The 26,280-nt window shown below is 32.4% G+C and overlaps 2 protein-coding genes across 3 annotated transcripts in view; one reads left to right on the plus strand and one right to left on the minus strand.

Moving 5' to 3' along the window:
* LOC145259863 (ubiquitin-conjugating enzyme E2 Z-like) overlaps window positions 1–26,280 on the plus strand; it is a gene marked incomplete at its 3' end in the record, with an annotated part of 243,922 nt that overhangs the window by 90,887 nt on the left and 126,755 nt on the right.
* LOC145259862 (uncharacterized) overlaps window positions 1–26,280 on the minus strand; it is a 72,732-nt gene that overhangs the window by 42,407 nt on the left and 4,045 nt on the right. Inside the window, exons 2-6 of one of the 2 annotated variants that reach the window (XM_080117709.1) lie at window positions 18,215–18,756; window positions 10,112–10,991; window positions 8,175–8,423; window positions 3,697–3,769; window positions 1,453–1,655 (exon numbers count right to left, since the gene is read on the minus strand). In XM_080117709.1, the coding sequence (XP_079973835.1) occupies window positions 1,453–1,655; window positions 3,697–3,769; window positions 8,175–8,423; window positions 10,112–10,991; window positions 18,215–18,756 (1,947 nt within the window). Of the gene's footprint in view, window positions 1–1,452; window positions 1,656–3,696; window positions 3,770–8,174; window positions 8,427–10,111; window positions 10,992–18,214; window positions 18,757–26,280 lie in introns of both variants that reach the window. The other variant, XM_080117707.1, reaches the window with a different exon arrangement.

Raw genomic sequence — 26,280 nt, forward strand, 5'->3', positions numbered from 1 at the left:
GTGGCTTTAACCATCAGCACACTTATATGTAAATACTCAAACATTTATGACTAAATTCGAGTTTTATCCCTTTATATTTATTGTTTGTTTTGAGCTTCTTAATTTGTTTATATTAATTTCTTTAAGTCAATTATTTTGTACTTAAAGACCATATATATATATATATATATATATATATATATGTGTGTGTGTGTGTGTAAATATATCCACCTGTGCACACTTATACATATACACATCGGCATATTTACATACACATACATCTTCCAGTCTAGTATATTTTGCATTACTAGAAATAACATTATTGTATTTGGTTTCATAATTTTTTTAATATTATCTTAATAGTTACAGCTCTATAATCTATAAGAAGCTACCGTTACCACTAAATGTTTGTTTTTTTTGTTTTGGTTTTTTTGCTTCACTTTCCTGGAGAACCATTTTACACTATTCACCAGTGAATAACATCTAGTGTGAATTAAGATGGTCAGAGGTTACATCGGTTAAAACGTTGTGAGAAAAACAACCAAGATGAGAACAATAGTCCAAACAATCCAAATAATACAAAAAATAATTATCAATTCTCATATCAAAAATATACAAACAAAACTGATAAACTTTTTAAAAATTAAACATTTTCCCTCAATCATAAAGTTTACTGAGAGTATTTGTCTTGATATAATTCATAATTCTATTGATTCATGTCGGTCCACAACTTTTTAGTAGATTGAGTTAGTGATTCTGATGACAAGTTGGAGAAAAAAATGTTTCAGATAAAAATTCAATTTAGAAAGTTGATCACTTTTCAGAATACTGGGGAGACTACTAAGAAAGATAACTCCAAATTGTACTTTTAAGAGTTATCTTTCTTGTTATACGGCATAGTCCTATTTAAGTTATTTAGCATAATGATAATACACATAAAGATAAAATACTCCAATTACTTTGTTGAAATGAATACGTTTTTCAATTCATCCGTTGTAATGAATATTTCTAATTTCAATTTATTTGTATTTTTAATAAATCATTATTAAATTTTGTTTAATATATAAAAACATTTTAATTTGTTCCAATAATTTAAATTAAATATTTAAAATTTGATCGATTTTTTACTGTTAATTATGTGCATATTTTGATTCTAATATGTTACTATTTTGATTTACTAAATATTTTTAATGTTTCAATTTACACTCATAGTATTTTAATTTAATTCATCATAAATAGATGCTTATCTTTAATTGAACATATGAATAGAAAAGACACTCAGATGAATCCAGAGCACATGAAACATAAACTGTCGAAAACATTTACTTTACACATGAACAGAAATGTTTATCCAAATGAACCCAGAGCTCATTCATTTGCCCATGAAACATAAACTGTCAAAAACATTTACCTTTAACTGAACACATGATTAGAAAGGATACCCAAATGAACCCATGAAACATAAACATTTACCTTTAATCGAACACCTGTAATCACAAAATTCACACTTGAAAGGTTTCTCTCCCGTATGTGTTCGCACGTGGCGTTTCAGGTCAGAATTAATTTTAAATTTGGCATCACAAAGTTGACATTGAAACGGTGAATCACCTGTGTGTGTTCGCAAGTGGACAATGAGTTGACTTGAATTACGGCTGGCATATGAACACATCTGACACCTGCGTGAAAATTAAAAAATTATCAACAACAAAAGTAGAAAAATGTATTATGTAAAAAAGAGAACATATTTTTGCAAGGAAAAAATGTTATTTACAAATATATGCATCCTCTATTGAATGCACTTGTCATGGTGGTGGTGGTGGGCTGCTGGACTACCTCTTGGGAAAGTCTGCTCCCTGGAACAGAGAGGCAGCTATAAAGTTGAAACTTTCTATAGTACAACTTGAATATATGAATGTGTGGATGGTATGGCAGCAAGGTGGAAAAACTCATCAAGAGAAAGATTCAATTTCCTGTTCCTGGCGTTGTGTGTCAGAATTTGGTTGCTGCACAGATTTTGCTGTTCAAGTAAGTGCAACAGTAAAAGCTACTCCTTGTAAGCATGGAAAGCCTCTTAAGCATGTGTGTGGGCAAGAATTGTACACATTCGAGGTGAAGAATGTCCTTTCTCATGTATAGGCTGTAAACCTGGACTGCAAATAGGTCAAACAGGGAACACATATAAAAAGTATGCCAATGGATAGATTAGTGAAAAATCTGCAGATGAGGAAGAGATTAAAAAAAATTTCAAAAAATGCTGTAGATGATAGCATCTCATCCTCCCTCCCCAGCAATTGTGTTGGTAAACTAATTAATAAAAGAACATCAGGGGAGTGCCAATTGGCAAATGAATGCACTTTAAAATATTTAGATGTAGGTCCTAGTCCAAGAATTATTTTCAAATTTGATTCAATCCTTTTACTGTGTTTTGTAGTGATTATGCAGAGCAACAGTTTTTATGCTATCTGCAAACGGAAGCACATTCTTGTCTACAAGATTGGATAAATCATTGGTGTAGACAAGGAAGAGAATTGGGCCAAAAATGGTTCTAAGGCACCACTCTTCACACTTACCTCAGCTGGCAACCATTAATGTTCACATTAAATGTTCAACAATACAGAAAGGATGTTAACTGTGCAGAGTTTGTACTGGAGTAGACAATGATTCACAAAATGTAAAAGAACAAAACAGGATATTCATGGGTTCACTAGTTTCCATGAATTTCATCATCCATTCCTCTATATAAATAAAACAATAGAGTATGTGTGTGTAAATATTTAACCAATAAACTCTTAAACTAGTGGTCACATAACACTGAAATTAACAAGGATGGTTTATAACAAGTAAAATCTTTGTTTGGTGGATAAATAACGCGTACAGAAGTTGATACAAAAATGTTCATTTCAACTTGCCAACATATTTCTATTAGTTTTGCACAAGCACAAATTCAATCATAGCTTGAAGTGGAATCTTTCCTATCTATCTCTCAAATTAGCCCAGATGGTAAAGAACACAGAGCACTAAATGTTTTGGTTTCAATCCTAGCTGATGGCATCGAAGTTATTTTTTTTCAACTTTTGGAAATCATTACTATATATAATATCCAAAAGAGAACTGGCTCTGTAATAATAAATACAAACTTTGCATAAATTAAAATATATTGAAGCATATTTTACAACCCGGCAAGTCAACCCCCATCTTACCCTGCTAGTCCACAATAAAAAGATTGGTCACACGTTATCTGCAGGGAATGTAACCATGTTGGAAGGTTGATAAGGTATTGGTCAAGAGGAGTTAATCCATAACACTTTATCTATATGTCAAATGTTTCACAACTGTGGATGCGCGAATCGTTCACATTATGTTAAGAAAAGTAAGTTTGAAAACACTTTTTAAAGATCGTGTCAAGCTGGCTTAATGATTATCGTACTTGACTCACTGTCTTTAGGTTTTGGTTTTAATCTCAGCTTGAGTATTTTATTCTTTATTTTCATAAAGTGAACTGTTTAGAAAAAACATACTCACAGGCACATGTCTCAGTTTGTTTCCGTTTTTTTTCCATTTTTTTTTTAAGAACTTTAAAATAACATTTAATACCGGGCAACGTCGGGTATATCATCTAGTTAGTAGATAAATGCTCACAATAAGATTTTCAATCGAGAATACCTGATTCCATAGTCAAAATCAGCATATGTGGCTCGAATAAGAAATGTTTCTTACTTGAATGGACGTTCATTTGTGTGAATTCGCATATGTTTCTTGAGACTACTGCTGTCCACTGATGAGTACGAACCTAGATTTGTTTTAAAAAAAAATAAAAATTACAAACATTAATAGGAAGTTCTAAAGAAAAGATAATTTCTTTTAATATGTCTAGTTATAAATCTAATGCTACACAATTCTTTTTAAGTGTAAAATCTACATAACTTAGTCATACAATTCTTCAAAGGAACGTTTCAGATCCTGGAAAAATTAACTCTTGTCATAATTTCTAATTTCATAAAATACAAATGGAGTCAATTGGAACAGTTTATATATTATTATATTAGATAGATAATTAGATATATATAAGTTTATATATTATTATACTAAAGTTGAGTGAATCCATGTTTATTTCCAAAAAGCTTTTGGATTAATATTTTTTTGTTCTGTGATTGAGTTATGTTTGAAAAAGTTCCATTTTAATTCTTCTAATAACTTGTAATTAACTAAACATGTCATCCACTTAACCAACAATCTTTGTATTTCTCAATCATCCTATGTTGAGTCAATCATTCTTTAATACTTTTTTAATGTCTCTGTAAATATTTAGAGAAAGAGTAACTCTTGTCAGCATTGCTTCTTAATTGCTTTCTCTTGCTTTTTAATTTACATATTATTCTACATGCCATACACAAGTATGTAAATTATAAAGCAAAGAATAAGTATCCTTGCTTCTTCATACTTGATCATCATCACCTGTTTTACATGCTAGCATGTGTTGAATGAAGATATTCTATAAATAAATTTTTGTAGGCCAGTTATTCTTCTTGACGTCAATCCAGTGAGATGATGGTGTCCAGTATGTTTATCATGTCACCATCTCTTGGTGATTGCAAATTAAATCAAAATTAAAATATAATTCTACTAAACCTTATGTCTAGAATTATTATTATTGCAATTTTTATCAAAATTCATTCCATGATTATCATTAAGAAACTGAAATGTAATCAATCTTGTTTAATGATTTATGATAAAAGTGCAAATCTTATGTTTGGATTTTCTAATCAAAGGTTGTGAAAATATTATGTCCTCAAAAACCTCTTAAAATACTTTAAACAAACTGAAACTTGGTAAATATTAATTGATGTCTAATGTCTATTATTAAAATTTGACAAAAATCTTCCCTATATTTTCCTTCCTTTCTTTTATTATTGGCTCTTCTTTAATGATCCCCAATATTTCATTGTGGCCTATAATTTTTTTCTACTATTACCTACATATATACTACCCTTCCAATATACCCTTATATTCTGTACCTACTTTTAATTATTATTTACTATTTTATTCTATTCTTTCATCCTCATTTCATATTTTTATATTTGCATTTTGTATAATTCTGGCCTTTCTCCTCATCTGATGAGAAGCATTTAGCTTTGAAATGCCATGGCCTAAAGAGGTTCGGTTTTTAATTTTCCCTTTAACGTTTCCTTATTGTTCTGATGATATAATAAAGTTATCTATAACTTTTATTCCTCATCGTTCATTTGTTTGCTTCTCTTAATATTGTTGAGCTTTTCTTATCTTGATAAGTTTTGCTTTGTTAAAGATTTATTCATTGATAACATAATTATATATCTATAAAAGTAAGAATGTGTGTGTGATTACACTTCTCAACCTATATACTCAACAAATTTTGGATCTACAGACTTGAAATTTGGTATATAAGGTATTCAGACATGTGGAAAACTTTTTAATCAGTTTCATCAGGAAAAAAGGCTTGCTTACGAGATCAAAATTGAAAAATTCGTACGTGGGGTCATCGGATTTTTATCTGTTTGTCAACTGTTTCACAACTGCATATACGCAAATCATTTACATTATGTTAACACTTTTTAAAGATTGTGTCAAGTTGGTCTAATGGTTATCGTAATTGGCTCACTGTTTTTAGGTTTTGGTTTAGATCTCAGCTTCAGTATTTTTTTTTTTTGTTTTTTTTACTTATAAGAAGCAAGAAGTGAACTGTTCAGAAAAAACATAATACTCCCATGCACATGTCTCAGTTTTTTAAAAAAATTTTTAAGGAATTTAATTTTACATTTAATACTGCTGGGCAACACCGAGTACATCTTCTAGTTAAAATATCTGATATTTCCCCGAAACCTCTTGCCTTGATCGAGGGGAGACTAAGACTTGCTGCTATGGTTTCAAATGATCTGAAATAACAGCAAGAGGAGACTTGATTCCAAATATTTCTATGTTATATATCCCCTCTTTTGAAAATAAGGTATGATTATGAATATCTCCAATTTCAAACAATCCTTATACACTGTAAAATTTACTTTATGTACGAAAACCAAAGAGGGAAGATATAACATATGGGAAATATTTGGAATCAAGTTTCCCCTTGTAGATCATTTGAAATCATTGTTTTAGTCTCCCCTCTATCAAAGCCAGAGGTCTGGAGGAAATATCAGATATTTTGTAATTCATATGCAAAACTAAGAAAACAAATGACTATGATTGAAACATTTTATGACTGTAAAAAAAAAATGCCAAAAATAGGCTCTGGATGATGGATGATCCCTTTAATGTATGACCTTAAGGGCAAATGAAGCCCACTACACAATTCAGATCATTACCTTTCCAACGAGCCTTCATTTGTTAAATTTTAATCAATAATCGCTGAGATTTGAAACTTATAAAATTGCCAAAAAAGGTGGTATATCTATATTAGTGGCCTGGCAAGGCAACAGAGGAGACAACTAAACAAAGAAAAACCCTACGCAAAATTCATCCCAAAGCAGCAAAACTGAAGCTAGCATGCCAGAACACTATATATATATACAAATGTAGGCAAATTTGGGCACCCCCTTTATGGCCACCTTGGGGGAGGGGTCTCAAAACCTACCTTAAAAAACTTGTTTTCTATAAGATTTTGAGTGAGCTGAAAATGAATATCGCATTTAAATTTTGCACAAATAAGTACTTTTTCAGGTATTAAGCAAAAAGATGTGTGCTTGCACACACAACAATAGCCACCACTTATAACATAAAGAATTACATTGCTTAATACCTTGAAAAATACTTTTTTTATATATATATATATATATATATATATATATATATATATATATATATCGTGAAAAGTGTATGTGAACAGGTATTCATATATCTATCTATAATCTCCTCTTAATGTCTAATATGTGTAGAAAAAGCGGTTCATCCTTTGTAGGGACGTGATGTCCCTCAACAAATAGGTTGTTCCGAAATCGTGTCTGGGGAGTCAGCTAATTTCAGTTAATGTTTGTAGATGTGATATCTACCGCCTGCATACCAGCAGTAACTATCTTAGTTGTATAGGATGTGTTGCTTGTCACATCGTAGAATGTAGAGCTGGATAAAAAAAAAATATATGAATTTAAAAATCGAGGCATAGCCGTGGCCCATATGGTTAGGTCATCAGTATTGCATAGCCGTGGCCCATATGGTTAGGTCATCAGTATTGCATAGCCGTGGCCCATATGGTTAGGTCGTCAGTATTGCATAGCCGTGGCCCATATGGTTAGGTCGTCAGTATTGCATAGCCGTGGCCCATATGGTTAGGTCGTCAGTATTGCACACTTCATGCGTGCGATGACCTGGGTTCGCGCCTATGTCGGAGCACGTCACTGATGAGATGCAGTATATCGAAACCCACTTTGGGTCTGGCGTTGTCCGTTGTCGATGCAATTGCTCGATTCTATCTAATTCTGGGTTCTAGCTTTATTGTGAAAAGTGTATGTGAACGGGTATTTATATATATATATATATATATATATATATATATTTTTTTTTTTTTTTTTTTTTTTTTTTTTTCAGCAAGGGAAGACTTGATTCCAAATATTTCTCATATGTTATATCTCCTCTCTTTTGAAAATAAGGTATGATTATGAATATCTCCAGCATCAAATAATCTTTATACATTGTGAAATTTACTTTATATATGAAAACCAAAGATGGAAGATATAACGTATGAGAAATATTTGGAATTAAGTCTCTCCTTGCTGTTATTTCAGATCATTTGAAAATATAGCAGTAAGTTTTAGTCTCCCCTCTAGCAAGGTCAGAGGTTTGGGGGAAATATATATATGGATGTATCTATACTTGTAGCCAAATTGAATATTGAAATCCTCATATCTTTGGTTCTATGGGACAAAAATACATGAAAATTTGCAAGCTTTTGAAGATTATAATACTATTCTATTATTAAAATTTTATGACAATTGGTAAAAAGAAACCCTATATTTATACATCAATAAAATATGCTCAAATTTGCCTACATTTGTATAGCGTTCTGCAGGCTAGCTTCAGTTTTGCTGCTTTCGTTGTCTCTCCTGTGGCCTTGCCAGGCCACTAATATGCACCCTCCCAGACATTGTCTATTATTATAAAATCCTAGATGTAATGTGCCTAACACGTGTTATCTTTACAATTGTACAAAAAAAATAGCAACTCACAAATCTGGCATTGGTAAGGTTTATTTCCTGTGTGAACCCTTTGATGTATTTTCAGTTTGTCACTTCGATTAAATGACTTTCGACAAATTTGACATTGAAATGGTCGCTCTCCTGTATGAGTGCGGGTGTGACGTTCAAGGTCTTTTAAATATGCTGTCTGGAATTCACACACTTCAAATGTGCATTTGAATTTCTTCTTTGCTGCTTGTCGATTCTTCAAAGACATTTTATTTACATTCGTGGCTGAAACTGCTATATTCACAAGAAAAATATAAAGGAAAATAAATATTTAAAAAAGGTAAAAAGTTGGAAAGTTAAAGAAAAAATCTGATTCTTTTTAATAATTCTGAATTCTGCATCCAATCTGTCATTACTGGCCTCTGTCTAGCAAACACAGATCACAAAGAATCGAATAGAACTGTCTGTTATATTTGTTGTATTTGAAGATTAGTACAGGTCTTCAGCTTTGAAAGCCACTAGGATTGGATTTTATGTACAGCAACTAATATTTGCAAATGATCGTATTAAGAACATAAAAACTGTCCAGACAACAGTATACTCTCTTCTAGTATTCAGTTGAAAACAAAATTATCTTCTTTTTTTTTATATAGACATCTAGACATGTTTATGATAAATTTTGGTCATGCTAGAGTCATAATAATAACATAGGGCAGTTCAGAAAAAGTCGAAAAAGATAGCAGACTTTCTTCAATTGCTTATTTAGTTGAGAACAAATCCCACATATTTTTAAGTAGATATTTAAAAATAAAGAAAAATAAATTATTATTTATTTATTAGTGTTATGAATCCTAATACCATTTCTTCAAAGTCTTTCATGTATATATTGGCAAGTTTGAAAAGGTGCACGTGAATGAAAATAAAAACCAAGGTGAGAATAATAGTCCAAATAATCCACATGCAATTGTATTGTCATTTCATCTGGCGAAAAAATATCTATTTTGAAATAATACTTTTTTTATCATAAAGAACAATATCAGAAACATTTTCAATGGTGAAGGAGAGGGTTACGAGAGGAAACAATGGCCAAAGGAATAGTTAGGAAATGGAGGAAAAGGTAAACAGAGAACAAGATGCAACCATAGAAGCAGGTGGAGAAAGAGAAGGAGTAGGTTAGAAAAGCTGCCACATAAATGGTTCAAAAATACAAAGAGATCAAGAAATCAAAGCAATCACAAGTTGAGAAATGGAAAACAGTTGTAGGAGGGGTTTGAGAAGCAGCAGTTCAAGGGGGGAAGACATGCAGTGACGAGAAATGTAGGTAAGAAATGGAGGAAGAAAAGGAGGAGGAACATCAGTAGGTGAAAACTTGTAGACGAATAGAAGAGTGTGTGTGCGTGTGTATGATAGGTAATGCAAAAACAACAACTAAAAATAACTAAAGAGAAATACACTGCATATGTGGAAAGGAAAGAGACTAAAAGTCATTCTCTACTGAAATAAAAGTTAAGTAACTCCCTTCATGAATTGTTTCAAGTTTTAGGATTCATGGTAAAATTAACATTTTTAGTTTTCAGAGAGAACTATCATAATAGGGAAAAAGAAAGACAAGATGGAGATGGGAAATAGGAAGAGAGGAAAATGGGGAAAAAAGAAAGCAAGATAAAACAAGAACAAAAAAAGTGAGAAATAAAATCCAGCTAAATAACAATAAATTAATAAGGAGGTAAAGCTCTAGCAACTTGGCAGAAATCAGATTTTTCTTATTTAATAAAAACAGTGGATTTTAACAAAAAGACACAGAATTTATGACACAAGCAAATTCCACTTTTTCTGGATTATAAAAAAGCAAAATTCTGATTTTTATCAATTAACAGGCAAAAATTGTTGATTTGGTTTAATCAAACTCACTTGAATGGAAAAATGCTGTCAATGTCATGTATTTTGAATGTTATAAGCATTTAACAAGCTTTACTTACTCTGTTTAGTAGACACACATGTATTAGTAATGAAATGAGTCAATGGTAACACTGGCTGCAATTGATTAGTGCCATTCTGTTGTACTAGTAGATTGGTTCTTCTTGTGTCAGAGTCAAAATTATTTGATGCCTCATCACTTATGTGAACACTTGCATGAGAGTGTGGCGTTGGATGTTGTGTTGGCAATGGTGGCGGCTGTTGCTGTTGCAATTCATCTGGGGGAGGAGGAGGTGGTGGATGTGGTAGTGGCTGCTGCATGGGTGATGCTGGTTGAGTTTCACATTCATTTAACATTGTATTGGAGTTTGAGGAAACCTCAAACTCTTCCACAATGGCCATATAACCTCTTGTAGGATGTACCTGTACTGATGAATCATCAGTACTTGTCATCATGCGTAACTCATAGCTATCTTCGGTACCATTACTAGACTGTCCATTCATCAAAGAAAAAGACAAAGATGGTGAAGAAACTGACGAAACTATATCAACATTAGCTTCGTTAACCAAGCTTTGTTGGGGTTCCTGATGTTGCAAGGGGAAGTTGGTGGTGAGCTGGGACTGTTGACCTGTTTGTAAGTCATTTGAAGCAATTGCAGCAGGATTATCCACAGGTTCTGTTATGATTTGGTCTGCAAAAAAGTGCTGAGTAACTGCCATAGTAGCTGTCATGTCCGTTGCTTGATGCTGGGCTGATTTCATTAATGCTTGATCGGAGGATGATGTATTGTTAGCACTTGAGTTGAGTTGAAGGGTACGCATGAGTTGTTTTGGAGTCATTATTTGAGAAGGCTGGCTGATTTCTTCAGCAATATGGTTTTCTTTCTGTTTGTGGGAGATTTGAGTGACTGTACTATGATCCTCATCTGTTTGCAGGATTTTCTGGCCCATGAAAGGAAAAGAAGAAAAATACAAGAAAGAAAAATTAAAATAACAATTACAATTTTTCAATAATTAGACAAAATTAAAAAAATAAGAAATTAAAAAATAAGAATTACAATTTTTTTTAATAATTAGGTAATTATATACATATATATATATATATATATATATATATATATATATATATATATATATATATATTAATGATGGGACGATTCATTGGAATTAGAATCGTTAATCATAAGAATCGTGTATTTTGGGGGGAATCGGAATCAGATCGTTAAAAAGTACCTTAGATTTATGATTCTTTCATTACGATTCTCTTATATTTTTAAGTTGGACTGTTTGTTTGAAGTGAGATTAATGCTCTCAAAAATTTATGATAAAAACGTTGGTATGTCTACATTTATCGCCGAAACTGGAAACGCCATTTTATTTTATGCACCTGTCATTGAAATCCAAAGGAGAATCAGTATTTTAAACTATGACCGAAGTTAGAAATAAATAACAAAAAAAAATAAACTAGATATTAATTACTTCCAGAAAGAACTACGAAAAAAAGTAAAGAAAGTGAGAGAGAACATATATCCATAATTGCTTAATTGGAAATATTTTGATTTAATTAATGAAAATGGAAATTTTTTCATGGAACGTATATATACATATATTTTTTTTTGTTAAAAACAGAAAATGAAAAGGACATATTCATAATTGTCTAAACTGGACGAGTACCATTGGAAAAGCAAAACATTTACTGCATACGTAAGAAAACATAATTTTAATAAAACAATTTTATAATGAAAGCAACATTGGATTTTTATAAAATAGTTTGTTTTTTGTTTTTTCAAACAAATAAATAATTTTAATGAAACATTTTTTTGAATTAAAGCAACTTTGAAGGGTCAACAACAAATTAATTTAAATGAAACCGAAAAATCATTATCTAGTTTAATTTTTTTATTTATTTCATGCTTCGGCCATAGTTTAAAAAACTGATTTCTTCCCTGGATTTCAACAACAGGTGCATGAAATAAAATGGCATCTCATTTCGGCGATAAAGTGTAGAAATACCAACTTTTCATAACATATTTAATATGATATACAAGAATTTTATTAACTACTTCAAAGGTAATCTTTATTTATCTTAATGAGTTTTTTTTTATTCCATCACATACATAGGCGCTATCGGTTTCGAAACTTCGAGGTCCATGATTAGTTATCTGTTTGCACTGTTGCGAAACTTTAGGGGCTGCAAGGTAACGTTTTCATTTGTGAGCGAAGTTTATTTATGTATAAAACAGCCTAACTACATCAAGTCCATGAAAAAGTTGATGAATACTTAACCCTTACAGAAAAAATATTTTACAGTGCTCTCATTGCAAGTAAATCATGTTAAAAATCAGTGGTTTTTCCAACTGGTAACTAAAAAAAAAATTAATTAAATTTTTTAAAAAAAGGGCACTTATCTTTTGGCAAGTTTTTTTTTTTTTTTACTGACACTCTTCTGTTAGTAAATGAATGAAAAGTCTCATTAGTAAATGAAAAATGTCTTGTCAACCTTTATATTTTTAAAAAATAAAACGAGCAAAATCAAATTGGTGCAGCTGAGATAAATAGGTCCAGAAGACGAGCCTGGTTCTGAAAAATCTGAACAGTTAGGTCACGTGAAATGTGACACCGGTGCTTCTACCATTATTGACCCTTTGAATGATGGATATAGAAAGTAAATTAACCTCTCCGAATAAATAAATAGGAATCATTTGAGACGATTGAATATAAAAGGCTAAAAATTTAATCAAAGATTTAGTTATTTTTAAATTTCATTTAGAAATAAGAATATTTTAGAAAGTGGAATAAAAATCAGTTAGCGATTGAAGCAGCAAAAAAAAAATTAATTTTAAAGAGTTATCGAAGATAAAGAGAAAAAAAAATGAATATCAAAAGATAAACAAAACATGTTATTCCCTTTGAAATTTGATGTTATTGTATTTTTGTTGAATTAATCATGACTTTTTCTTTATATTTTTTAATATATAAAATAACTCCTGGAATTGATTGTTATTAATTTTATGGTGCATGTTTAATTAATGGTTAAAATATTTGTTATGACTTATCTTCAATGAAAGAAGTTTTACACAAAAAATCAAATCGTTTTCAAAATTCCCTTAATTGTATTTCCACTTTTTCACTGTACCAAATTTTTTCGCTACACAAAAACTTTCGATTATATAATGATATATTTCAAAACAACAATTCCACAGGAATCGGAATCGTACTTAGTATCGGAATCATTAAAAATTTAGGAATCATCCCAACACTAATATATATATATATATATATATATATATATATATATATATATATGATTTGTATATATACAAATATAAGACAATATTATCTGTTTATGCACTTTTCATGCAGACTTAAAACACATAAACTAAACATTGGATTCTGATTTTAATACAAATCAAAATTCAAAAATAGTTTTCACTTCAAAGTTTAAAAAAAAAAAAAAATTGTTTTCTCTTTTTGATTTAGCAAATATGTTTTTTTCACTTTTCAAAATTGTGATTCAATTTGATAGGAGAAAAGAAATTAATATATATCCCATCTGTTGCTGATATGCAAGTTAAATAAAATCTCTGTTGTGTGTCTTTTAATGTTTAATTCAGCAAAAACTTAAATCTATATCTCTATCTTTACTCTTATATAAAAGGAACTTTGTCTGTGAGGCCATTCCTTATGGACTCGAAAACGACTGGGTTGATTTTTATGAAATTTCACACAAAGGTACTTTATGCAAGTCTTATTAGATAGATTTTATGTGAGAATGTCTTCGACAAGTATCGATAAGCAATAATCGAAATAATCCAATCAATAAAAGAACAGGCGATTTTGACCAAAGTTAACACCTTACACAGCCTAACATCACAATTGCATTTGAGAAGTTTTATTCCCACACAAGCCGAAAACCCAACATATAAAATCAACAGTATGTTCTTTCATATGACAGAGGCACATTCAAAATGAATGTTTCTGTTTAAAGTACAATTGAACAATGATACTTGACTTTTTCATTTTAAACTAAAATTCAGGTCATCATCACTGCACAAGCAGTAAGGCCAGGCATATAGAATCAACAGGGGCATGTTCGAAATGAACGCTTTTGTTTAGATCCACAACTGAAACATGATACTTCATTTTTTCATTTTAAAGTTTATTTCAAGCCATTATATATAAAATAATTTTATAAAAATTAATAGTGCAATGTTGATTACAATATATTGTGAACTTCATCACTGCGAGAGACATGTGAAGCTTCTGCCATGTGCACTATGATGGGTCCCCAATTAGACAAAACACTCAATCGATTTGATTGAAAAATGGACTATTTCACCAATTTCAATGATAAAAAAAAAAATATGGGGGTTGATCATCATTCAATACCGGGCAACATCAGGTCACCCTGCTAGTTATTGATAAATGCTATAAATGCTATATATTTACTGATTATTTATAATTGCTTTTATTCTAATAAAATGTTTACTGATTAAAAAGAATCATTTTTTAACTGACTTTATTAAAGGAGCATTTTTTTTTTAGAAGGTGACAAATTATATGTATTATTTAATGAATTAATGGAGAAGAATCATGGAAAAAATATTTTAAATAAAAGGCGGGGGTATTTTGTTTTCTTTTCCATACACATGATATTACATTCAATACACTGTCCTCATCAGCTGCCAATGAGGGGTGGTAACACATTTTTAGCTACAACTAAACTTCTTTCCTTTAACTACAAAAAACTTTCTCAACCACAGATTGCCATGACAAATAACACTCTACCTGAGAGTCCATCTTTCAAACTCTTCAGTTTAACATTCATGGGCAACATAAATTGGAATAAATACATTGAGGACATTGCCAAGGCTGTTGCAAAGAAGGTGGTTCCCTTTATTGTGATAGTAAATTACTCACACTGGAGAGTATCCTATATCATTACAAAGCCACAATTCGCTCATCCATGGAGTATTGTTGCTACATATGGGATGATTCATCTACCACTGGTCTCTCACTCTTAGACAGAGTCCAAAAAGAAGTCCAAATCTAATAGGTCCTACACTATCAGACAAGCTTCAGCCTCTGTCCCATCATTGCAATGTTGTATCTATGCCTGTTTTATAACTACTTTAATGGAATGTATTCTGATGAACTCACACCACTTGCCCCCCCACTTGCTGTCCATACTCCTGACTAACCCAATAAGCAGCAAAATTCACCCCTTCATTGTTGAGGTCTCTAGATGCTAAAAAGCCTTCTACTCTAATAGTTTCTTCCCTCAAATTGCTAAACTTTTGAATTTCCTGCTTCCCTAACTGTACTAACCTGCAGAACTTTAAACGTTATGTGAGCAGACATCTTGCTGCTCAATTTCCCACAGTTCCCTTTTAGACACAATTCTAAATATGCCTTGTTTAGGAGGGGGGAGATATGAAAAAAGTGGTACTGCCACCTCTGGCACTATCAGCAATTTTTGCCATGGGACAGTATATAAAAGGTCTGTTCATCTTTGTAGACTTACAATGTATTTTTCTTTGTTTTTTTTTAAATCACATTCACCCTAAAATAGGCATATCACCACTTGGACATAAGGGGCTACTATTTGGAACCATGCCTAGGAAAGATAAACAAGATGTTGGTTTACATTACATTTAAACTTCTGTATACCAGCACAGTCAGAGAAGCAGGTAGAAAAAAGGGAATTCCAAAGTCTAGTCTATTAGAGTAGAAAGCTTTCTGGCATTTAGAGACCTTAGCAATGACGGGGTGAGATTTTGTTGTTAAGTGGGTTTGTCGAGGATATGTAAGTCGAGGGAGAACAAGTGCAATGAGTTCATCAGAGCACATTCCATCAATATATTTGTAAGATAGGCACATAGATGCAAAATTGCGGTGATGTGACAGAACCTGAAGCTTAGCTGACAAAGTGGAACCTATTAGATCAAAAACTCTTTTTTGAATACTATCCAATAGGGAGAGGCTAGTGGTACATGCACCAGCCCAGATGGCAGCAATACTCCATGCATGGGCGAATGGTGGCTTTGTAAAGGTACAGGATACTCTCAGGTGTGAGTAGTCTTCTAGGGAAGTCATCTTCTTTGCAGCAGCCTTTGCAATGTTCTCAATGCATTTATTCCAGTTCATATTGTCTGGAGGTCATTTTCTGATGATTCTGCCATTGTCTTAGATTTATGTACATCTGTTCTTCCCTTGTGCATGTTATGTAGCGTTATATCATCATCAAATACACCCATCTAATAATAGTTGTTCGAGGATTGACCCCTGAGGCACTCCCGCATTAATGTTATGCTGCTTGGATGTACGTCCATCAATGACAACCTGGATGGTCCTGTTGCCTCAGAAGGATCTAATTATATTTAGTATATGTCCTGTCATACCGTACAATTTAATTTTCATTAGCAGCCCTTCATGCCAGACTTTGTCAAAGGCCTTAGATATATCAAGGGATACAGCCCTGGCTTTGCCCGCCTTATCCATTACATGGCATATGAGGTCAAAGATGACTGTTAAAATATCTGCAGTAGAACGACATTGCCTAAATCCATAGTTTGTCAGAGAGAAGATTTGTTTTTGCGAGGTGGTGGACTAGTGCTTGATTAATTAAGGTCTCAAAGATTTTAACGAAGAGAGGGAGGAGACTGATTGGGCAATAATTGAGAGGGTCAATCCTTTCGCCAGAATTCTTATACACTGGTACCACAGAGGCCATCTTCCAGCTATTAGGGAAGCAAGATTCAGCAAGGCATTTATTGTAGAGTTTGGAAAGTACAGGGGCTAGCTCAACTGAGCATTTCTTAATTAGTATAGCAGGGATGAGATCAGGAGATTAGGCCCACATGCCTTCGAAATATCCAAGTTTTTTATGATATCACGGATATGAGAAAGGGTGATTTTCACATCGTCTAATGAGTCCACATAGGGAAAATCGTTAGGTAGTTGGAGGTGAATCGCCGGGTAAGTAGTTTTGCCTTCTCGGTTGCTGCGCATGCGACCTTCTGGTTGTTGGATAGTGGGGGAATAACTGATTGCCCTTCATTCACTACACTATTATAGATTTTTCAGAAATCACGACTTTCTATCTTTTGCGATTTTATGCATTCTCTGGTTATTTCAGCATGCTTCCTTTTGGCTGTCGCTATTGAAACAGGTCTGCATTTGGTCGTTAATGATATATGCATTATCACCACTTATTACATAAACACAAGAAATGGTAATTTGTCACTTGTGCTTATGTTTTGAGCAAATCCAGCTTGAAGTTTAATGAACTGTGGTTTGAAGACAATGTGAAGCACTTTTATGATTTGGACAAGTAAATTTGTAAACGAAAAAATGAACGAATGTCCTAAAAACACAAAACATCCAACCTTAACGTGCAAAGCCAAACATGTTTATCCCTTTTTCACACAGCATGCAACAAGTCCTATAAATTTTTCTTTTACTCATGTGTCTCCTCTCTGTTCTTTTCCCAAGCTACATTTATCTGTATTAGAAGGGCATTTTACTTTGAGTGTGACTATGCTACAATGTCAGGATGTTCGTCTGTTTGAATGATATGCATTGGAAATTGTAAAGGGTCACAAGATCAGCTGAAACTTTCCAATCATTGTCGCCTTTCAGCAACTGCAAGTGTTTTTTTTTTACTTTTCCTTACAGGGCTTTTTATAAAACTGAATCTTTGGTTCTCTGATTGTCACAGGCTGCTGGTTTGTTGCTTCATATTGTGCTCTCACTAAGTTTTGTTTAACTCTTTGTAGTGAATAATTGCTAATTGTTTAGGGTAGCCGTCATCATGACATTCAGAAATTAACTTCCACACTAACCTATCTCTGACCAGGTCTTTATTTATCCTTCTTTTTCTTAAGTCCATACTTTTTATATTCTCCCATGTTTTCCTTATTCTACCCCTCCAACTGACCATGCTATCTCAACTGTTCTACATATATACTGACCCTGCAGAAAATGGAATGAATCAATTAATTAAAAATTAAAAGGCAGAATTTGTAAGCAATCTGCAATTATAAATAATAATATATAATTATTTTTAATTGTTTTACCCAATTTATTTTTCGTAAAAAAGGCCTTAGTTTTTATACAGCTTAATGACTCAACAGACGAAGTTTAACTCTGACACGGTGACTTACCTGTGACTCTCCAATAAGTTGATGACAATTTGTTGCAGATGATACAAGAAATGGATGTTTAGTATTATTCTTGTTTTTAAATTCTTCCCTCACAACTTGCTGGACATCAAGAAATGGCAATTCAAGCTTAGCAGACAATGACTGATCTGCATGGTCATTTTGATGATCAATTGTATTTGTCAGGCTGTGGAGATGTGTGAAATGTCCATTGCTTTCTACCTCATTTCCTACGTGTGGTCCATTGGTGTGGACAACATGATGGTTGGAAAAAGTTGTGTTAGTGTTTTCAGCCAAAGATGGTGTGACTATACTTGATGCATTAGAGTTTGTGGTCCCTGTAGTCATAAGCAAAGAGCCAGGCATGGTCACATTGGGGCTAGTCGTCTGAGCAATGCTGGTACTGGTGGCTGCAAGGTGGTCAAAGGAGATTGACCGTATCTCCACAAACACTGGACAACTCTGCTGTTTGTGGGCAATAAACAGTTCCACATTGTTAAATTGAGTTTTGCAAGCCCCACAGATATGAATGTCCATGAATGAACCTGTAAGGATTAAAAATAAGAAAAATAATGAGATTTTTTTTATGGTTGTTTGTATGACCCTCTTTTTTTGTTGTGGATCATTTAATGCTGAGATCAAATTGAAATAATGAAAAAGTAACACTACACTGCAATTGATCAAAAGCTTTTGTCAGCTCGATAAAAACTTGGTACAATGGCACTCACTGCTGCATACATTTATCTATTTATGTATTTCCGTATCCCTTAATTACTATTTCTATCTCCTCTCCTTCTTTCTCCATGTCACGCAGAGAATATCATGTCCATTGTGCTGTCGTCAGATCTAAAACTGCATTGATTCTTTGGGAGGATAGAGAGACAAATACATTTCATTAAACAATTTAACAGAATCTTTGCAAAAACTTTTATAAAACGAGTTATATTATTTGCTTGCAAAATGATTTATATTATTTACAAAACATTTATATTTATTAGTGAATTTTTCCCGATTCTGATACGATTACCGATTCTGTTCTAAATTCCCAATTCCAATTCTTTTAAAGTTTCTCAATATTCAATTAGAGATTTATTGCTTGGAGAAAAATTGTGTTTAATTACTATAAAACCCTGTGTAATGTCCGTATTTATTTTTGCAAAATGTACATTGAGCGTTATATCGTGGGATGTGTTAGATCAATAAAACATAAAATATCTTACCGCAGGGAATCTGACCTTCACGTTTGGTATGTAGCAGTTCATGAGGAAAGAAACGTAACACTTACGAACAAATAAGGAAACGTTTCATTGTTACATAACGATATACGTTTATTAAGAGACATGCACACACATAATTCAAACAATAATAGATGAAAGTTAGAAGTCCAAATATGATAAATGGATGAACGGGAATGACGTTCATCTTGCCATTTTCAAAGTCACTCTGTTTTCTCTCCACTGTCTACTTCCGGTAGTTCATCTCGCGAGAAATCGCGAGAAATTAAAGTTTAGGACTAACGGACAAAGGGAGGCAACTTTGCCCAAAGAAGCTAATAGTTACTCCCCTTTACATTATAAATTTGTTTGATCCCAACACTGAGGTAGGTGGTGGGGGGCATATATTACATGAGCAAATCTCTCTAAATATTTTTCTCAAATGCTTTCCTTGTAATTGATTGAAAGTTACGACACACAGATTTATATTTCCTGTTAAACAAAGCTGGTTTGCAAGATTTGTTCTTAATGTTATTTGAATTTTTTCATAATCTATTATATAACAGCAAAAATGTGTGTGTGTGTGTGTGTGTGTGTGTGTTTTGTATGTCCAGCAAAGGCTTTTTTGGGGGAGGAGAGGGGATATTGTTTCTTAGAACTTTTTATATACTCCCTAGATTATAATATCTCCGATTTACAAAATGAGGTCGTTTCTGTCTTTTATTTGAGTGACTTTTACATGCTATTTTCACACTATTTCTTACTCTCCTTGTGTTTTTTGTATATAAAAGCAAAATTAAATCGAAAGCGAAGTCGTTCTCGGCCTTTCATGCTGTGACGTCCAGAAAGCAACGAGCTTTGATCAATGCGGGGAAAACCCATCATATCAGACAATTGCTATTCATTTGGACACTCCCTTTTTGTGGGGAGCTGGTTTTCCCAAACATTTCGGGGAAACAAACAAATACGTAGAAAGTATAAAACTTTACAGGCTCTGTGTGATTTCATTTCTCTATGGCGTGATGTTTGACCTAGAAAAGCAGATGTTTTTTAAGCATTTCATTTCAACCATTCTTATTTCTCTGTCCTCTTAGCATCGTGGTAAGATGTCAGGCTTTCTTTTCCACCTTTGCTTCAAGGCTTCGGGTTCGAGCCTACCTGCCTACCAAAATTTTCTTTTTTTCCCTATACACACATACCGGGCAACACCGGGCACCCCTGCTAGTGTATAATATATAAATCTCACCTGTCTGTTTGAATGTACGTATGCATGTCTGCCTAAAACTTTTGACAGAGGCGACAGGTTTTCACGAGATCGGTATCGTTTTGAAGCTTGATCCTTCAAACGACAAATATCGAAAAATTGGCCAAAAACATTAATTCCTTCACCCTCAACTGGACACTTTTCTACAGAGAGGGGTCGCTTTTTTCGCCAATATTTTCGAAAGTCATCCCCTCTTTTCGATTGACTAGTCTTAATTTAAACCTTTGTCACTTCTGGTTTGGTGATGGATGCAATAGCAAAGACGTCATGTTTTTTTGTTTTTTTTTCACATTCGTTTCCTCCTTCGTAATACAGGTTCGAGTCTGCCTGCTTGCTACCACTTTTTTTTTTTTTAAGCTCAACACACATCTCCAAACACCCAGGCAACGCCAGGCACTCAGGCTAGTTGAAAGTAAAAGACGATTTGTATGCACAATTAGAAGACGGTGTAAAAAGACAATAGTTTACAAAATCCTTCTTCCCCTATTAAAATAATTTCCTAGAAAATCATTCTTAACATGGGAATTTCCAGGGAGGGGGACTATTCTGTGATTTCTCTGTCAAAAAATGTTCATATTTCTTATCCTAATTATTAAATTTGATTGTTTATTAGATTAGATTATATAGTTTTACTGTAAAAAAAAAAAAAAATTAATAATAACAACAACAGCAGCAGAAAATGTGTAGATTAAGATCTTTAGTTACCATTAGCTCACCCAAAAAAATAAGATTCTACTTTCTTAGGCGATTACAGTGAAATTTTTTTTTTAGGTGATTACTTTGAATACTTTGAACAAATTATTGCAACTTGTTTTCTTTTTTTGCCAATTCGCAATTATAACATTTTGTTGTGAAAGAAATAAAGTTTTCATTAGAATTCTTCAATCTATGCTCATCCACCGGAAAATAAAAACGTAGCTCTTCATTTTTCGGGTGATCACATGTAAATGTCCTGAAAAAATAAAGAAAGAAAGAAAACAACAAAAGGTTGATTTTGCATATAAAGCTAACGGAAATAATCGCTTTTTTAGACCAGACAGTGTTTTAAGGATGTAGTCAATTTTGTTTGTTTTAAAATCTTAGTCATGTTAAGGTTCCTGATCAAAATTTTGTATAAAATATGCCATTGCGAATAGTCATACAAAACCTGCTTAAGTCTGGGCGGTAATACGAAAAATAAAGTGATTACAAGTGGTTTTATTACAAGATTAGTGGTAAAAAATTTGGTTAACTGCCCTAAAAGTTAGAATGGCCCTGAAAAAAGGGGGTCATTTTACACTAAATTTATATGGGCAATTCAACCCACTCTAAATTTTACAATAATTACACATAATTGCCTAAAATGTAGAATCTCATTGAGGGAGTGATTTAAAATGTACATATAATTTCTTTTTAAAAATTTAATAAATAAACTTGAAATTACTAATGTTATATATATATATATATATATATATATATATAATCCTTATAGTAAATCATCCTAAATCTTATTTAGACAAAAAAACAAAAAAATTAATTGATTCAAAAACCTTTTAAAAAAATATGTGTTATCCATCGAGACAAAAATGGTGGTGAATGGTGTTTTTTTTTTAAATTTAAAATTTAAAATTCTATTAAAAATAATAGAAAAAGTTTTATATTATTCTGCTTTTCATATGATAAAATTTAGGCTTTTATCTTTCTAAAAAAAAAAAAATGGATTTTAATAGATTTGTTAAAAAAAAAAAAAAAACAACTTGCTTTTCTACAATTTTTTGGCCGTGCCTTTGATACCCCCAAAAGTTCCAAATTTTCCAATTTCCGATTCTGATCCTGATTAATCATCCCAATACTAATATTTACACAACTTGAATTAAAGTTTTACGAATAAATAATATAACTCGTTTTCATTATTAAAAATATCAATTTGCAGAAATCGGTTCAAAAATTAAAACGTTTTGTAAATAAATGCACTCTTAGTTTTTTTTTTTGTTTCACAGTTTGTTTTTTTTTTCTTTTCTTCTTAGTTGGAAAGGGTTTGCATTATTTGTCATTTAAATATAATATTTTCCTGGCTTTATCTAGCATTGGTCCATTTTAGGAAGTTTTTTTCCCACCCATTATTGTTCTTCTGCTTCAAGACGCTAATAATGGCTTGAATCGAAGCGAAGAAATTTTGTATTACCAGCGTGTTGATTGAAAATAATACTGGACGGGCCTCTCTCGAATCGAGCTCTTTGGGTGTTAATAAATGGTTAACTGAGTTAGACTCTTTGTTTGATCAGTTGATTTTAAAATTCTCCACTGAAGAAAGATTAAAACTATGCCAAGAATCAGCACAGTTTACTTCTGATGCAAGAATAAAATTACTTGGGTTAAAGTCTAGTCCAGAGGAATCTAGTTTAAACATTAAAATATTCATATCAATTTCCAACAAGCTTTATGTTGACAATTTGGTCATCACTAGTTGTGACCGTGATTCCTTACTTTCAGTTTATAGCAACGTCTGTGACGGATTAAGTGAAGCAGGGTTTGAGCTTCAGTTCTGCAATTCCAATTACATGAACTTGCAAGTTCTGCAATTCCAATTACATGAACTTGCAAGTTAAAATGTTGGAAGATGATTCTAGCACATGTCAACTTCCCACCTACGAAAACGTGTTGGGTTATCGATATTCCCCTCATCAAGATTCTTTTAAACTTACTCCCACAGCTATAGACAATAATGTCCAAACTAAATGTAGGATTCTAGCTCAGATTTTGAGTGTATTCAACCCATTATCATTGCTTCTCTCTGTCACTATTCAGGGGAAAATTCTAGTCAATCAATTGTGAAAAAACAATTTATCATGGGATCAACAAATCCCTGAAAGTTTTCTTATTTTGTGGCAAATGCATGCCAAAGAATTAAATAATTTATGCGCCTTAGAGTTTCCCAGATGTGTGTTACTGGAGGACTCCCCATGAAATGAAATCATTTGTTTCTGTGATGCATTTAAGCATGCCTACGGATTTTCACTATATCGAAAACAAGAGATCAATGTTCTTTGATGTTTTTATTGTTCTAAAGCATTTAATTGGAATATAGAATAAATTTCTGAGGAAAAAAAAAGTAAATCATTTCGATAATTTTTTTTTTAATTTTATGATACTTTGAAGTCACGAAAATCAGTGAGAAATTTATGAATTTTTTCCAGGCATCGTATTACATAAGCAAAAGTGTACTTTCCTCATAGAAAACTGAAAAATGTGTTCAAAAATCATTTTAAGTTCTTTTCTTTATCTATTTTCAGGCTTGTCAATGACAAAAATTGACTTATTTACTTACAAAATAAATAATAAACCAGTTTTTTTCCGGGAAATTTGGCCAAATTTTCAACAATTTTGTTCAAAACCAGCAATAATCGCAGATTGTTTTACCAAAATTACATTGATTTTTTTTGGCACAATTCATAAAATATCTAGAGTTTCATGTATGTACTATCAATAAAAGTTTGGAAACTTATTGAAGGCACCTCATATATATATATATATATATATATATATATATATATATATATATATACGTGAAAAATGAAAAACCAAAAAGTGTTCAAATATTCATCAATGTTTCACTTTGATTTCAAGACTTTCTCAAGATTATTGGTTTGAAGAAAAGCATAGATGTCATGATGTGAAAATATGGAGTGCATCTATGACATAAAAAGAATGTTTTTGGTTCATTTTCAAACAATATATATGGTAAACTTACTGACAAAAACAATATATATATATATATATATATATATATATATATATATATTGTTTTTGTCAGTAAGTTTACCATAACATGAATATTCGTTTCAATTTTAGCTGCATATGAAAATGGATGAAATTGCCAAAGTGGTAGTTTCACAAAAGCAAATCTTTGCAGCTATCTTCAAATATAGCTTGCAGTTTCCACCAACTAAATTCCTAGATTGTGATTCATATATAAAGAAATGTACACAAGAATTCAATGGGGCCCTGTCAAGGGCTATGGAGCCTAAAACACTAGAAAAGGGCTATTTTCTTAATCTTGATAGTTTTGTGTAGTAAACTCATTATTCTTCCAAAACATTCAAATTGCTAGCACAAACACTAATCCTACTTTCTATTTCCACAAATCAGAGATGTTTGTGCATAATTTCAGATGATCTGACCCACAATACCAATTTTGTGCATCAACTTCAACAGCTAATATGTGATTACATTAAAAAGAATCTTCCTCAAATCAAACATCTCAAGTACTGAAGTGATGGGTGTGCAGATCAGTACAAGAACTACAAAAACTTTCACCACAATGTTGACTTTGGATTCCAAGCTTTGTGGTGCTTCTTTGCCACTAGCCATGCGAAGTCCCCTTGTTATGGCATAGGAGGTACAGTCAAACGGAAGATGGCAAGAACCAGTTTGCAGAGACCTGTTAATGACCAGAACTTGACATTCAAGGCAGTGGAGAAGTTCTGTCAGAAGGAGCTGAAGGTAATCCTCTTCTTTTCAATTTACAAAAAGGATATGGTTACTGTTCAGGAGAGGATAGAAAAGCGAGATGCTGAAGGAGACACAGTGTCATGTACTCGAAGCTGTCATAACTTTGAGCCCACAACAACTACTTCTATTAGGGGTAAACAGCTCAGTGATGATAAGAGCTACATGATTAAGAACCATACTTTATCGACGATGCCTACATCAGAGGAGATGGAGAAGTTCCTTCGACCAAACGACTATGCAGCGTGCCTGTTTGATGGATATTGGTGGATAGTCCTTATTGATCAAGTGAATTTTGAAAATAAAGACGTCACATGCAAATTCATGTATCCTCATTGTGCAACCCAGAACAATAACTTTCACTGGCCACATAGAGAGGATAATGCATGGGTGCGTTTGGAAAATTCAACCATCCAATTGTACATCAAATAGTGGATGACAATTTAAGATAAATGAAAACCATTTTAGCCATATAAACAATACATTTAGAAATATGTCACATTTTAGTTTTGTGTTCATTATTTTAGTTCATTGTTTTGTGTTCATTATTTTAGTTCATTATTCTCTACAACATTTTTCCAGATATGGAGGAGGCTTTTTAGTCCCCCAATTTATTGAGAGAGACTTATGTTTTGAGGCACGTCAACTCTGGACTTAGTTATTTTTCAGAAAACCGTGTGCATTCATGAAGGGGGACTATGCATGCACGGCTTGTTGGACAAGATTTCACATAACTTTAATCAGGTGTTCAAATTCAGTCATAAAAATGGAGAAAAACATTGAAATTTTATCTAAGAGTAAGAGAATTTAACACTGAAATATAAAATAAGATAAACACATAAATACCTCTAAATTACACCCAGGCAGCCAGAAAAATTTCTTATATTTATCAACATTATACGAAAATTGAGCATTTTCAACTGATTTTTTGAAAATTGTCAACTTTCGGCGTTAAATTTCAATGTGACGGAATAAAATACCAAGTATGAACCTATATATATATATATATTTTGAAAGTTCTATCTTTTGGCTTTCTAAATATTAAAACAGAGTTCTCTTTTCTTGATGCCCAAAGTTATGCCCTTTTGGGGGTTCCTGCAGAA

This window comes from Euprymna scolopes, chromosome 35, assembly GCF_053919585.1.
Source record: "Euprymna scolopes isolate OS-2025 chromosome 35, ASM5391958v1, whole genome shotgun sequence".
Taxonomy (NCBI): domain Eukaryota; kingdom Metazoa; phylum Mollusca; class Cephalopoda; order Sepiida; family Sepiolidae; genus Euprymna; species Euprymna scolopes.